This window comes from Oncorhynchus gorbuscha, linkage group LG22 (assembly GCF_021184085.1).
Source record: "Oncorhynchus gorbuscha isolate QuinsamMale2020 ecotype Even-year linkage group LG22, OgorEven_v1.0, whole genome shotgun sequence".
NCBI lineage: Eukaryota > Metazoa > Chordata > Actinopteri > Salmoniformes > Salmonidae > Oncorhynchus > Oncorhynchus gorbuscha.
This window is the reverse complement of record NC_060194.1, coordinates 25,220,839-25,235,703: the sequence shown is the minus strand read 5'-3', so window position 1 is coordinate 25,235,703 and position 14,865 is coordinate 25,220,839. Positions and strand designations below refer to the sequence as shown.

Below are 14,865 nucleotides of genomic sequence, written 5' to 3'. Positions count from 1 at the left end.
AAAAGTTAAAGTTTAATATTTGTTTTCACTGCATGTTACTTCTCCTTAAACAAAGTGTTGTTTTTGATTAATAGATTTTTGCACTTTATTTTATTGTATTTCAATCCAATTATATTTTAAAAATATTTCAGTTGAGTGGATGATAGAAAATTGCTATTGTTTTTTTTTCTTTGAAGTAAATTTAGCCCACTTTTGCTAAAATAGAAAATATAGGCTACTGATGGTGCCTTGAATACCGGTTTCTTTCATTTAATGTTCATGTTATGGGGATTTTTATATAAAGGAAATTTGTCTTTTGTGTCTGTTGAAAATTAAAGATTACTGACAGAGCCATAAGAAAATATTGCTTTATTTATCTGATCATATTGGAATATATTTGTTAGGTTTTCAGTAGGTTCAATTAGGTTCACTAGACTATATGCGTCATTTAAAAAATTTTCAATGAACATTCGAACAGTCCGGCCCTCGGCTTGTAGCTAAATTTTTTATTTGGCCCTCCGTCCATTTGACTTTGACACCCCTGCTCTAGACCCACTCCAATGTGCATACTGCCCCAACAGATCCAAAGTTAATGCAATTTCTATTGCACTCCACACTGCCCTTTCCCACATGGACAAAAGGAACACCTGTGAGTATGCTATTCATTGACTACAGCTCAGCATTCAACATCATAGTGCCCTCAAAGCTCATGAATAAACTAAGGACCCTGGGACTAAACACCTCCCTCTGCAACTGGACCCTGGACTTCCTGGCGGGCTGCTCCTACCTAGGGGTAGGTAACAACACATCCGCCACGCTGATCCTCAACACGGGCCACTCGGATGCATGCTCAGTCCCCTCGTGTACTGCCTGTTCACTCATGACAGCACAGCCAGGCACGACTCCAACACCGTCATTAAGTTTGCCGATGACACAACAGTGGTAGGCCTGATCACCGACAACGCAGATAAATCCTATTGGGGGGAGGTCAGAGACCTGGCCATGTGGTGCCAGGACAACAATCTCTTCCTCAATGTGATCATGACAAAGGAGATGATTGTGGACTACAGGAAAAATAGGACCGAGCATGCCCCCATTCTCATCGACGGGGCTGTAGTGGAGCATGTTGAGAGCTTCAAGTTCCTTGGTGTCCACATCACCAACAAACTAACCAAGCACACCAAGACAGTTGTGAGGGCACATCAGAACCTATTCCCCCTCAGGAGACTGAAAAGATTTGGCATGGGTCCTCGGATTCTCAAAAGGTTCTATAGCTGCACCATCGAGAGCATCCTGACTGGTTGCATCACTGGTTGGTGTAGCAACTGCTCGGCCTCCGACCGCAAGGCACTACAGAGGGTAGTGCACACGGCCCAGTACATCACTGAGGCCAAGCTGCCTGCCATCCAGGACCTCTATACCAGGCGGCGTCAGAGGAAGGCCCAAAAAATGATCAGCCATCCTAGTCATAGACTGTTCTCTCTGCTACTGCACGGCAAGCGGTACTGGAGCACCAAGTCTAGGTCCAAGAGGCTGTTAATAAGCTTCTACCCCCAAGCCATAAGACTCCTGAGCATCTAATCAAATGGCTACCCAAACTATTTGCATTGTCCCCACCCCCTATTTTATGCTGCTGCTATCCTCTGTTTATTGTCTATGCGTAGTCACTTTAACTCCATGTACATATTGCCTCAATTACCTCAACTAACCAGTGCCCCCGAACATTGACTCTGTACCAGTACCCCTGTATATAGTCTCGTGACAGTTATTTTACTGCTGATTTGTTACTTAACCAACAATGCAGTTGGTAAAGTAAGCATTTCACTGTAAGGTCTACACCTGTTGTATTCGGCGCATGTGACAAATAACATTTGTTTTCACCAATAGAATAGGTATACTTTTCTACTAAGGGCAATATTAGGTTGACATAGGCTGGTGATTTTACTGTTTGTTACTAGTCTTGTTTCCAGAGGGAAAAGTAAATGTGGCAGTCAGCATCAAAATTAGGTAAAGATGTGTAACCATTATCTAAATCCGGTTACGCACCCAATGCGTATGGGTCTGGTAAATTTCTCAAATGTCGGTTAACAAAAAATTCTGCCGGTCAAATATCCAGCGCCACGTTTTCCTAACGGAAATTCTGCTTCAAACCAAGTTTTTCAGTTGATTTGTTCACATAATTTTGCTAAGCTTTGCAGTAGCATTTGAAACAAAACAAAGCGGTGCATTAGTCTCTCCTGGCCCCATATACCTTTTTTTCAGGGTACATGAAAAATGGAAGTCCAAAAAAACAAAACATCCTTCACATTTTATTTGGGCCACTCAAAACACTAATTTAAACATCTTAGTTTTGGAACAATATTTTTCATACCCTCAGCATTTTATAAAATAATGTGCTTTAATTTTAGCAGGCCTTTATCTGAATGTGCAGCCTGTTCTCATAGACTAGAAATAACATAGTAACACCAGTATCTTTGGGCTCCCGTGTGGCGCAGCAGTCAAGGCATTGCATTTGTGCAAGAGGCGTCACTGCAGTACCTGGTTCAAATCCAGGCTGCATCACATCCGGCCGTAATTGGGAGTCCCATAGGGCAGCGCACGATTGGCACAGCGGTGTCCGGGTTTGACCTGGGTAGGCCATCATTGTAAAATAATTTGTTCTTAACTTGACTTGCCTCGTTTTAATAAAGGTTTAAAAAAAACAACACTCAAATTAGTATGATATGTTAAGTTTGGTATGGTTACATACCTCGAATGTCTAGCAACCCAAAGGTTGTGAATTTGAGTCTCATCATGGACAATTTTAGCTCATTTGCAACTTTTCAGCAACTTACTACTTTTTAGCAACCTTGCAACTACTTGGCATTTTAGCTAACCTTAACCTTAAAACCCTTTAACCTAACTCCCAAATGTAACCCTAACCCCTAGCTACCTAGATTATTATTATTATTATTTTTTTTTTTTTTAACATTTAATAGGAATTTTAATTAGTAACATATCATACTAAATGGAGTGTCTTGGATTTACACTACCGGTCAAAAGTTTTAGAACACCTACTCATTCAAGGGTTTTTCTTTATTTTATCCCCAAAAAATGTACATTGTTGAAAAATAGTGACGACATCGAAAGTTTGAAATAATACATGGAATCAAATATATAGTTGTGATTCTTCAAATAGCCACCCTTTGTCTTAACAGCTTTGCACACTCTTGGCATTCTCTCAACCAGCTTCATGAGGTAGTCACCTGGAATGCATTCAAATTAACATGTGTGCCTTAAGTTGTGGAATTTCTTCCCTTAATGCGTTTTGAGCCAACCAGTTGTGCTGTGACAAGGTGGGGGGGTATACAGAAGATGGCCCTATTTGGTAAAGGACAGCTCAAATAAACAAAGAGAAATGACAATCCATCATTACTTAAAGGTCAGTCAATCTGGAAAATTTCATGAACTTTGAATGTTTCTTCAAGTGCAGTCGCAAAAACCATCAAGCGCTATGAAGAAACTGGTTCTCATGGGGACCGCCACAGGAAAGGAAGACCTAGAGTAACCTCTGCTGCAGAGGATAAGTTCATTAGTCATCAGCCTCAGAAATTACAGCCCAAATAAATGTTTCACAGAGTTCAAGTAACCGACACATCCCGTCATCAACTGTTCAGAGGAGACTGCGTGAATCAGGCCTTCATGGTCGAATTGCTGCGAAGAAACCACTACTAAAGCACACTATTAAGAAGACTTGCTTGGGCCAAGAAACACAAGCAAATGGACATTAGACTGGTGGAAATCTGCCCTTTGGTTTCACAAATTGGAGATTTTTTGTTTCCAACCGCCGTGTCTTTGTGAGATGCGGTTCGGGTGAACAGATGATCTCTGCAAGTGTATTTCCCACCGTGTAGCATGGAGGAGGAGGTGTGGGGGCTCTTTGCTGGTGATACTGTCAGTGATTTTTATTTAGAATTCAAGGTACACTTAACCAGCATGGCTACCAGGGCATTCTGCAGTGATACGACATCCCATCTGGTTTGGGCTTAGTCCCACTATCATTTGTTTATCAACAGGACAATGACCCAACACACCTCCAGGCTGTGTAAGGGCTATTTTACCAAGAAGGAGAGTGATGGAGTGCTGCATCAGATGACCTGGCCTCCACAATCCCCCTCGACCTCAACCAAATTGAGATGGTTTGGGATTAGTTGGACCGCAGAGTGAATGAAAAGCAGCCAATCTTTGCTCAGCATTTGAGAACTCCTTCAAGACTATTGGAAAATCATTCCAGGTGAAAATGGTTGAGTGTTTTAAAGCTGTCATCAAGGCAAGGGGTGGCTATTTGTAGAATCTCAAATTTAAAAATATATAAACTATTTTTTTTAGGGGGGGTGGGGGTTACTACATGATTCCATATGTGTTATTTCATAGTTTTTATGTTTTCACTATTATTCTACAATGAAGAAAAATAGTTAAAATAAAAATAACCCTTTTAATGACAAGGTGTTCTAAAACTTTTAACCGGTGGTGTATGTATATACGTATTCATACACACACACAAGTATGTGGACAGCTCTTCAAATTAGTGCATTCAGCTATTTCAGCCACACCCGTTGCTGATGGGTGTGTTAAATGTAGCACACAGCCATGCAATCTCCATAGACAAACATTGGCAGTAGAATGACCTTACTGAAGAGCTCAGTGACTTTCAACATGGCACTGTTATAGGATGCCACCTTTCCAAGTCAGTTAATCAAATTTCTGCCCTACTAGAGCTGTCCTGGTCAACTGTAAGTGCTGTTATTGTTAAGTAGAAACTTCTAGGAGCAACAACAGCTCACCTGTGAAGTGGTAAGCCATACAAGTTCGCAGAACGGAACTGCCGGGTGCTGAAACACGTAGCGCGAGCGCGTAAAAAATAATCTGTCCTCAGTTCCAAACTGCCTCTGGAAGCAACTTCAGCAAAATTAATTATTTGTCGGGGGCTTTATGAAATGGGTTTCCATGGCTGAGCAGCCATGAAAACCCAGATCACCATGTGCAATGCCAAGTGTTGGCTGGAGTGGTGTAAAGTTTGTCGCCATTGACAGCAGTGGAGACGCGTTCTCTTGAGTGATGAATCAAGCTTCACCATCTGGCAGTCCGACGGATTAATCTGGGTTTGGCGGATGCCAGGAGAACACTACCTGCCCCAATGTGCAGTGCCAAATGTAAAGTTTGGTGGCGGAATATTGGTCTGTGGCTGGAATTATCTTAACGCTACAGCATACAATGATATTCTAGATGATTCTGTGCTGTACAGAGCCCTGCCCTCAACCCCATCAAACACCTTTGGGATGAATTGGAGCGCCGACTGTGAGCCAGGCCTAATCGCCCAACATTAGTGCTTGACCTCACTAATGCTCGTGGCTGAATGGAAGCAAGTCTCCACAGCAATGTTCAAACATCTAGTGGAGGCTGTTATAGCAGCAAAGGGGTGGACCAACTCCATATTAATGATGCTCGACGAGCAGGTGTCCACATACTTTTGATCGTGTAGTGTAAATGCATAATAATTCGAAAGGCTCTGAGACCAGGTTGAAAGGAGGAGTTCCTGGCTGATTCATGTCATTGAAGATGCATTTTGTGATGATATTGGTCTATCACCTTTGACAAGCCCCTTTTTATTAGAGCTCTGATTGATAACCACTCTTTAGGGATGGTGAAAGCCAGCAGCAGATGTGACAGGCCTTTTAAATCAAATCAAATTGTATTGGGCACATACACATGGTTAGCAGATGTTAATGGGAGTTTACTGAAATGATTGTGCTTCTAGTTCCGACCATGCAGTATTATCTAACTAGTAATCTAACAACTACCTTATACACACATTGTAAGGGGATGGAATAAGAATATGTCCATAAAAATATATGGATGCGCGATGGCTGAGCTGCATAGGCAGGATGCAGTAGTGATAAGTAGTGATACATTTATTACATCCAATTTTTTTATTATTAAAGTGGCTAGAGATTTTAGTCAGTATGTTGGCAGCAGCCACTCAATGTTAGTGATGGCTGTTTAACAGTCTGATGGCCTTGAGATAGAAGCTGTTTTTCAGTCTCTCGATCCCAGCTTTGATGTACAGTACGTTCCTCTGAATACTAAGTGTTTTCTGTGTTATGTTACTTGTATTATATTAAATGCTAGCACCAAATTCATAGAAAGAAGATTACAATTGCATTAAATTCATGACATGTCCCCCTGTCCCTAGTGAAAGTCCCATAGCTTTGAAGAGTCAATTAATTCTGATTAGCAAAATCAAACTTCCTGCAGCTAATCCTCTTTCAATTTGTTGCTTTCCTTATGTATTTGCTTTTTAATAACTTTCTTGTTTCTGTTTTTTCAGAAAGCCATAGATCTGGCCAGCAAGGCAGCCCAGGAGGATAAAGCTCAGAACTACGAAGAGGCCCTGCGTCTATACCAACACGCTGTTCAGTACTTCCTACACGTAGTAAAATGTACGCTTCAAGACCATGAGATATTTGCATGCTGCTCTTTCATCTTGTCAGCAGAATGCATTTTTCCATTTCACACAGTCCAGGGGGATTACTGTAATTGTGATTATTTTCTAAATAAAAACCGATACTTTAGACCGAATTTAATACAATCCTTGCATTCCTCTCCTTCCAGATGAAGCCCAGGGTGACAAAGCCAAACAGAGCATCAGGGCCAAGTGTGCTGAGTACCTTGACAGAGCAGAGAAGCTCAAAGATTATCTGAAGAAGAAAGAGAAGGCTCCACCCGCCAAGCCTGTGAAGGAGTCCCAAGCTGACGACAAGGGGTGTGTGTGTGTGTGTGTGTGTGTGTGTGTGTGTGTGTGTGTGTGTGTGTGTGTGTGTGTGTGTGTGTGTGTGTGTGTGTGTGTGTGTGTGTGTGTGTGTGTGTGTGTGTGTGTGTGTGTGTGTGTGTGTGTTTGCTTTGCTCATGCAATGAGGGTTGGCTGTGTGTGTGTGGGGGGGGGGTTATTGGAATGTGATGAGTCAATTAGTTGGATCAAAAACATCTTGTGGTTCTGTGTACACTTGTGCTCTTCAGCATAATTGAGATGGATTATTATTGTGCAGAAATGAGAGCGATGAAGGAGATGACCCAGAGAAAAAGAAGTTCCAAAACCAACTTTCAGGTTAGTTGGATCACTGACATACTGTGTGAAAGTTTTACTTTTGAATTGCATTACAACGCTCTGTCACAATTTTATAGGAGGTTATTTGGCTCAGTTTCACTTTACTTTTACCTCACCCGGTTGAGGTGTCTAATAAATCCGTTTATTATTAGGTTTTCACATGAATGTATCTGAATATTTTCCTTTACTGTCAAATTATTTGTATGTTCCCTTCATACTGGATTTTGTTTTTTTAGGCGCCATCGTTATGGAAAAGCCAAACATTAAGTGGAATGATGTTGCCGGTTTAGAGGGAGCCAAAGAGGCACTGAAAGAAGCTGTTATTTTGCCAATTAAATTCCCACATCTTTTCACAGGTAATGCATTCTTACTGCCTCAGATCTCCAGAGAATTAATGATGATGTAATATCAGAATGTATGAGAAACATGCTGAAACTTCCACTATTGGCTAATTTGTTGGGCCTTTGGAACATACTGAAAATGCGTCTATCCAACAACATTGTATAGAATCAATTGATTATTACCGTTCAGTCATTTGAAAATGAGAAGCTTCGCCTATTTCTTCCCCACTGTTATTCACGACCACACCCAAAGACATGTGTCTGTCTGTCAGGTAAAAGAACGCCATGGAGGGGGATCCTGCTCTTTGGTCCTCCTGGTACAGGAAAGTCCTACCTGGCTAAAGCTGTGGCCACAGAGGCCAACAACTCCACCTTTTTCTCTATCTCCTCCTCTGACCTGGTGTCCAAGTGGCTGGGAGAGAGTGAAAAGTGAGATTTTACTCTTAATCCAGGGAAACATTGGTGATTATTTGTAGATGTAAATCCAATGATGCTGTTTTAATGGTTGTAAATTAGGCCTAGATTAAGCCTAGTCCTAGACTAAAAAGCAAACTCGATAGAGATTATATTCCCCGTTCGGGGAGAAAGCATTTTTAGTCCTGGATGTAAATTTAATCTGTGTGTGGGACACCAGCTCCATGTGTCTATTGGGGAAAATAATATGACCAGCTTTATGTTTCTTTGAGCCTCCTTTCTCCTCTCCAGGTTAGTAAAGAACTTGTTCACTCTTGCACGGGAGCACAAACCCTCCATCATCTTCATAGATGAGATAGACTCACTGTGCGGCTCCAGGAGTGAGAACGAGAGTGAGGCAGCTCGCCGCATCAAGACAGAGTTTCTGGTTCAGATGCAGGGTGAGAGCGACAGAGAACAATTTACATACATATACACACACACACATACATACATACATACATACATACATGCATGCATGCATGCATGCATACATACATACATACATACATACATACATACATACATACATACATACATGCATGCATGCATGCATACATACATACATACATACATACATACATACATACATACATACATACATACATACATACATACATACATACATACATACATACATACATACATACATACATACATACATACATACATACATACATACATACATACATACATACATACATACACTTGTTCTAAAATTGATGAAATTTTTTTCCCCCTCAATCTACACACAATGCTCCATAATGTTAAAGCAAAAACAGGTTTTTAGTTAAAAAAAATGGAAAATGGAAATGTCACATTTACATAAGTATTCAGACCCTTTAACTCAGTACTTTGTTTATGCACCTTTGGCAGCAATGACAGCATTGAGTCTTCTTTGGTATGACGCTATAAGCTTGGCACACCTGTATTTGGGGAGTTTCTCCCATTCTTCTCTGCAGATCCTCCTGTCATAGCAAAGGATCTGAATACTTATGTAATTGTATATTTTAAACATTTGCTTACATTTATAAACCTGTTTTTGCTTTGCCATTATGGGGTATTGTGTGTAGATTGCTGAGGATTTTTTATTTATTTTTAATCCATTTTTGGAGTAAGGCGGTAATGTCACAATGTGGAAAAAGTCGAGGTGTCTGAATCATTTCCGAAGGCATTGTGCACACACACAAATACACAACCAGTCAAAAGTTTGGACACCTACCCATTCATGTTTTTTTAAATGTAAACTATTTTCTACATTGTCGAGTAACAGTGAGGACATCAAAACTACGAAATGGCACATATGGAATCGTTTAGTAACCAAAAAAGTGTTTAAACAAATTAAATTATATTTTTGATGGTCAAGTGTGCCTTTAATTCTAAATAAATCACAGACGTTGTCACCACCATCACACCTCCTCATCCACACTTCACAGTGGGAACCACACGTGGAGATCATCCTTTCACCTATTCTGCGTCTCACTAAGACATGGCGGTTGGAACCTAAAATGTCAAATTTGGACTCATCAGACCAAAGGACAGATTTCCACCGGTCTAATGTCCATTGCTTGTGTGTCTTGGCCAAAGCAAGTCTCTTCTTAATGTCCTTTTTTGTAGTGGTTTCTTTGCAGCAATTTGACCATGAAGGTCTGAGTCATGCAGTCTCCTCTGAACTGTTGATGTGTCTTTTACTTGAATTCTGAAGTATTTATTTGGGCTGTAATTTGAGGCTGGTAACTCTAATGAACTTGTCCTCTGCAGCAGAGGTAACTCTGGGTCTTCCTTTCCTGTGGAGAGACAGTTTCATCACAGCGCTTGATGGGTTTTGCGACTGCACTTGAAGAAACTTTCATAGTTCTTCATTTTCCGTATTGACTGACCTTTATGTGTTAAAGTATTGATGGCCTGTCATTTCTCTTTGCTTATTTGAGCTATTCTTACCATAGTATGAACTTGGTCTTTTACCAAATAGGGCTATCTTCTGTATACCACCCCTACCTTGTCACAACACAACTGATTGACTCAAACACATTAAGAAGTGTTTACATTTTTAAGAAGGCACACCTGTTAATTGAAATGAAGCTTGTTTAGAGAATGCCAAGAGTGTGCAAAGCTGTCAAGGCAAATGGTGGCTACTTTGAGATCTCAAATTGGGTTACTACATGATTCAATGTGTTTATTTAATTGTTTTGATGTCTTCACTATTATTCTGCTGTCTAGAAAATAGTAAAATCAAGAAAAACCCTTGAATGAGTAGGTGTACCCAAACTTGTGTGTGTATGTAGATTATAGTGGACTGTATTGGTGTTTTGGTCATATTAAGTTAAACTGGTTTTGAAATGTTAATAAGATATTCTTCCTCAGGAGTGGGGAATGACAACGATGGGGTACTGGTATTAGGGGCCACCAACATCCCTTGGACATTGGACTCTGCCATCAGAAGACGGTAATGACACATTCTTAATGGCTTAGCCTACCTTCTCAACTGTGTACCAAATAACTTGTTCTTTATGGTTGACCTGTGACACAACAGCCTTACAAATGTATGATAAGATGTACCACCCTGCTTTAACTCGTTTGGGTAATAATAATGTGAAATCTCTGAAGTTAGAATACTGTGACTCCGCACCACTGCTTCTTATCTTTGTGTTGCTGCTCAGATCTACCCTGTCTGTATGGGATGTACATGTATTCTTCTTTCTGTAGAGTATGTGATTTCCTTGTGATTTTATATATTTTTCCACACCGATGAGGTTGGAATAATATTGTGAACATTATGATAAGGACCTTTTAGTGTAAGAGCTGTTTGAAAAGACTGCCTGAGATATCAGCCTGTTTTGGTAGGATGGAGTTTTGTCCTGCCTGGTGACATCACCAGTTGGTAAATCATTGATAGACCAATACAATAAAAGGAGATACAAACTACCCACCAATAACAGCTAGTTTTCAGTTTTCCACCTCCCCACTAGGGTTGTTGCGGTGACCACATTACCGGCAGTCATGACCACAGTAAAATTCTATGTGACATTTGAGTCATGGTAATCTCCTTTTATGCACTCTGGAGATAGTACCCAGATCGCTAATGATCATCAGATCGCTAATGGCCTAGTACTCAGGGCTCTATTGTCCCTCTAACCACTCTGACATCAATGCAAATGAAATTGAAAATCACATCAAACACTTGAATGTGCTTTTAAAACTCACCTTGCTGTGATTGATCATTTGAAAAAAAGTTCAACAACGGGTTGAAACGAAGTGGAGAATATGGTCGTTGTGGATGTTGTTTCAAAGCCTAACGCAACGAAATGGACAGTGCTTTCTAAGGTGATGATTCATTCAAAACACCCATATGCATGTTATCTTAAATCTGCATTTTTTAAAAGCTATCTTTCATGCATAATTGGTCTTGCCTAAATTAAACAAATTCAGAGTTGGCCAACAATTATAATGTATTGATGTTGATCGGTCGGAACTAGAAGCACAATCATTTCACTATACTCTCATTAACATCTGCTAGCCATGTGTCTGTGCCCAATAAAATAGGTATTTTTTTTATTTTTATAATAGCCTGACACGTGACCTTTTTAGCTAGAGAATTTCTCGCCGCCATGCATTTCCATCTCCACTCCTTCATTCCGTTCTCCAGCGCGCAGAGGGAGGAGCTGTCAACAGTTTAATGAAACATGTTTCTATTGATGTTCCTGAACAGATTTCACTTGGTTTCCAAAATTAAGCACTGGGTAGCTGCAGGAACAGAGTTGGAGAGCTCATGGCATACAGAGTTTGGGTGGAATATCACCTGTACCACTGTGAAATAACTGGAGTAGCCTACCCAACATGAGTGAAACGAACCAGTGGGAATGTGGCCTCCATTCGCTATTCAAGTGCATATAGGTTACATGTCTTTTTTTCTCTTGCCCTTTTCCTGCCCATTTGATAATTCTAAATCTAAACTCATTTAACATATTGGTGAAGACTAGATTAAATTGAGAATAGTCTGCTGGGTGAAAGTATGATCACTTGATGAGAGAACAGCATGTGCAGCCTGAGGCAAGGAACAGAGCTTCAGCTTTTTTTGCGACTTTCTCATATCCTCAATAGCCTATAGTCTCATCATGCAGCCCAAATATATTGATTTTCAAAGGAATTCTATGGTTTGTGTGATTCACAACTGAAGTTGTCAAATAACTGTAAATCTAGCGTATAGGACCTGTTTCAAATTTTCACTTTTACGCTCAACTTAGCCACTTCATATGTACACTCTCGCTCTGGGATCAGAAAAATATCCTTTCTATTTTATTCCGCTAAGTTCTGTTATATTCTTCTCACAGAATGCTGCCTGAGGAAGACTAGTAGTCAAAACGCATTGCAGTTGTGCGTCCTGATGCACTATGCTGGCTGTTCCCATATGCATTATTTTGTAAATATATTCTGTTAGTAGTTGAGTCAAGTTCATTGCAATGTACTGGCAACCTACTCCTTTGGATTCTTCTTACTATGAAATCCTATAATATAAAATAATGGCACTGGACTTATAAGCATATCCTGTCTGCTAAATGAACAAGCCTATGGCATGGCGCATAGCCAGATAACATGCAGCAGGACAACTCATATTCTGTTCTTCTGAAATCCATTTTCTTCATATCATAATGTTTCTTTAGACCTACCTAAAGTAATGGATTTATTGTGATGGTGTATATTTAACTGATTTATTAGACTTTTTGAAATATAGACGATACCAAGGGCGCACATCAGCAGCTTGTATGTGTGGAGGCCCGGAGATGCTAAACATGTTTGTTAATTAATGGTCAATTATCGTGTGACCGGCAGTCTTTTCCATGGCAGTAACTGACTGACAAAATGTCAGAACCACCAACTGCCCTTCTCTCCACTCAGACCACTCCCAGACAGTCCTAACAAAATTCTTGCTTGAGAAATTGCTCTTTGCTAATAAGCCATTTTTGTTTATTTTTGACCAATCACAGTAAGGTACTTAGTTGTTACCCAGAAATGATTTGATATTGAGATAACTGCATTGGAACTTTTATCTCAGGTTTGAGAAGAGGATCTACATCCCCTTGCCAGAGGAACACGCCCGCACCTTCATGTTCAAGCTCCACTTAGGCACCACCCCCACCAGCCTCAACGACTCTGACTTTGTCACCCTCGGAAAGAAGACAGACGGGTACTCGGGGGCCGACATCAGCGTCATCGTCAGAGATGCGCTTATGCAGCCCGTCAGGAAAGTTCAATCAGCCACTCACTTCAAACGGGTACGTCGCCATATTGACGCCCAGTTAACAACGTCTGTGTATTCTTCAGTGTTAATCTTTATATCAAGCTAGGCCATTGTTCTATTGAGTTTTGTTATTTTTAACACAATAAATTGCGTTTGTTATTGAAGGTACGAGGGCCATTGAGAGACAACCCCAAAATCCTGGTAGATGACTTTTTGACCCCGTGCTCCCCGGGAGACCCGAACGGCGTCGAGATGACATGGATGGAGGTCCCTGGGGAAAAGCTGTGTGAGCCAGTCGTTTGTATGGTGAGTGTGCAAAATGATCTGTTTCTCTTTCTCAATGGTAATGTTTTTGGGAAAACAAGACTGTTGAATAACCCTTGATCATGTCTCTCTTTATTCTTTGTAGTCTGACATGCTGAGGTCCCTGTCCAGCACGAAGCCAACTGTCAACGATCATGATTTGGACAAACTGAGAAAATTCACAGATGACTTTGGACAGGAGGGCTAAACGTGGCTTTTTTTTAAACCAAAACAAATATTATATCAGTGTTCATTCTCCCCTTCATGCTCTGTTGGCTCATCAGAAGTGTGCCACATGACTGCTCTACTCATAGAATTACTAGAACCGATATCCCCATTTAAGTCCATTTCTATGGCTAATGAGCTTGACTATTGGCCACATAAGGGGTTAAACAAAGGTGGATATTTTCTTAGATGCCCCCCATGTCCAAAGAATTGCGGATCACTTCACTGCTGCAAGATGTCTGAGGTAGACTTGATTGGTGGATGGAACGCTGCATAGAAATGAAGAACCTTGGTGTTACATAGGCATATGTTCTGTGGAATCTGTTTAGCAGCATCTTGGCCCGAATCCTAACTTGAGAACAATGCTCAACTCAAACATTTGCATATGTCATGCTTTGAAGTCAATGGGAGTTTGATTCGAGTTACCGATACAAGCTTGTTAACCAAATTAAGATGCTGCTTATTGTGCAGAGTGCTTATCTAACTTCCCCAATAAATATCTATGCTCAGTTTTCAAGTACCACTTGCCATCAATCAAATTGCACCTCACTTGTCATTGTAAGCACCCATATACTCTACTTATTTTTGTACACAAGAGAGAACTCAATTTATAGTAGATACTTTATGGAGATGTATGGCTCTTTGGTCTGGAGAGAATGAAACTTACAATGCATGCCATTTGTACTTTCAAAAGCCTTTGTAGTCTCAAGGTGGTGTAAAAGACATGGGTTTGGGTAGCTGAAGCACTGCAAGTGCATGTAGAATGACATACATAAGATATTTGTGGGGCTTCGGCTAGGGTTAAAAGAACTACCGACAACAATCTGGGTGGAAACTACTTTGGGACATTTATATGCCATTTAGCAGACGCTTTTATCCAAAGCGACTTACAGTCATGTGTGCATACATTCTACGTATGGGTGGTCCCGGGGATCGAACCCACTACCCTTTACAAGGGCTCTACTGAGCTATATTGTGTATATGTACTTTTTCTCAAGAAGGCTTCTCTGTGGTTTGTTCATTGTCATTCTGACTAAACTGTCAGGATCACCAAAAGTACTGGACCAGACACCTTATAGACCAGGATTCAGTACTTTCCCCCCTGACCATCCACATTTCCCTGTTACATATTGCTTATCTTCCCAACATGAACTACTGAAAAGCGATGCCTTATGGAGATC

At 40.6% G+C, this 14,865-nt stretch overlaps 1 protein-coding gene across 2 annotated transcripts in view; it reads left to right on the top strand.

Moving 5' to 3' along the window:
- LOC124009524 (vacuolar protein sorting-associated protein 4B-like) overlaps positions 1 to 14,196 on the top strand; it is a 31,110-nt gene extending 16,914 nt beyond the window's left edge. For both annotated transcript variants that reach the window (XM_046321384.1, XM_046321385.1), the window contains 10 exons: positions 6,347 to 6,458; positions 6,631 to 6,781; positions 7,065 to 7,123; positions 7,360 to 7,479; positions 7,737 to 7,893; positions 8,170 to 8,318; positions 10,282 to 10,363; positions 12,971 to 13,190; positions 13,322 to 13,462; positions 13,566 to 14,196. In XM_046321384.1, the coding sequence (XP_046177340.1) occupies positions 6,347 to 6,458; positions 6,631 to 6,781; positions 7,065 to 7,123; positions 7,360 to 7,479; positions 7,737 to 7,893; positions 8,170 to 8,318; positions 10,282 to 10,363; positions 12,971 to 13,190; positions 13,322 to 13,462; positions 13,566 to 13,667 (1,293 nt within the window). In that variant the 3' untranslated portion in view covers positions 13,668 to 14,196. The remainder of the gene's footprint in view (positions 1 to 6,346; positions 6,459 to 6,630; positions 6,782 to 7,064; positions 7,124 to 7,359; positions 7,480 to 7,736; positions 7,894 to 8,169; positions 8,319 to 10,281; positions 10,364 to 12,970; positions 13,191 to 13,321; positions 13,463 to 13,565) is intronic.
- Positions 14,197 to 14,865: the final 669 nt, after the last annotated feature.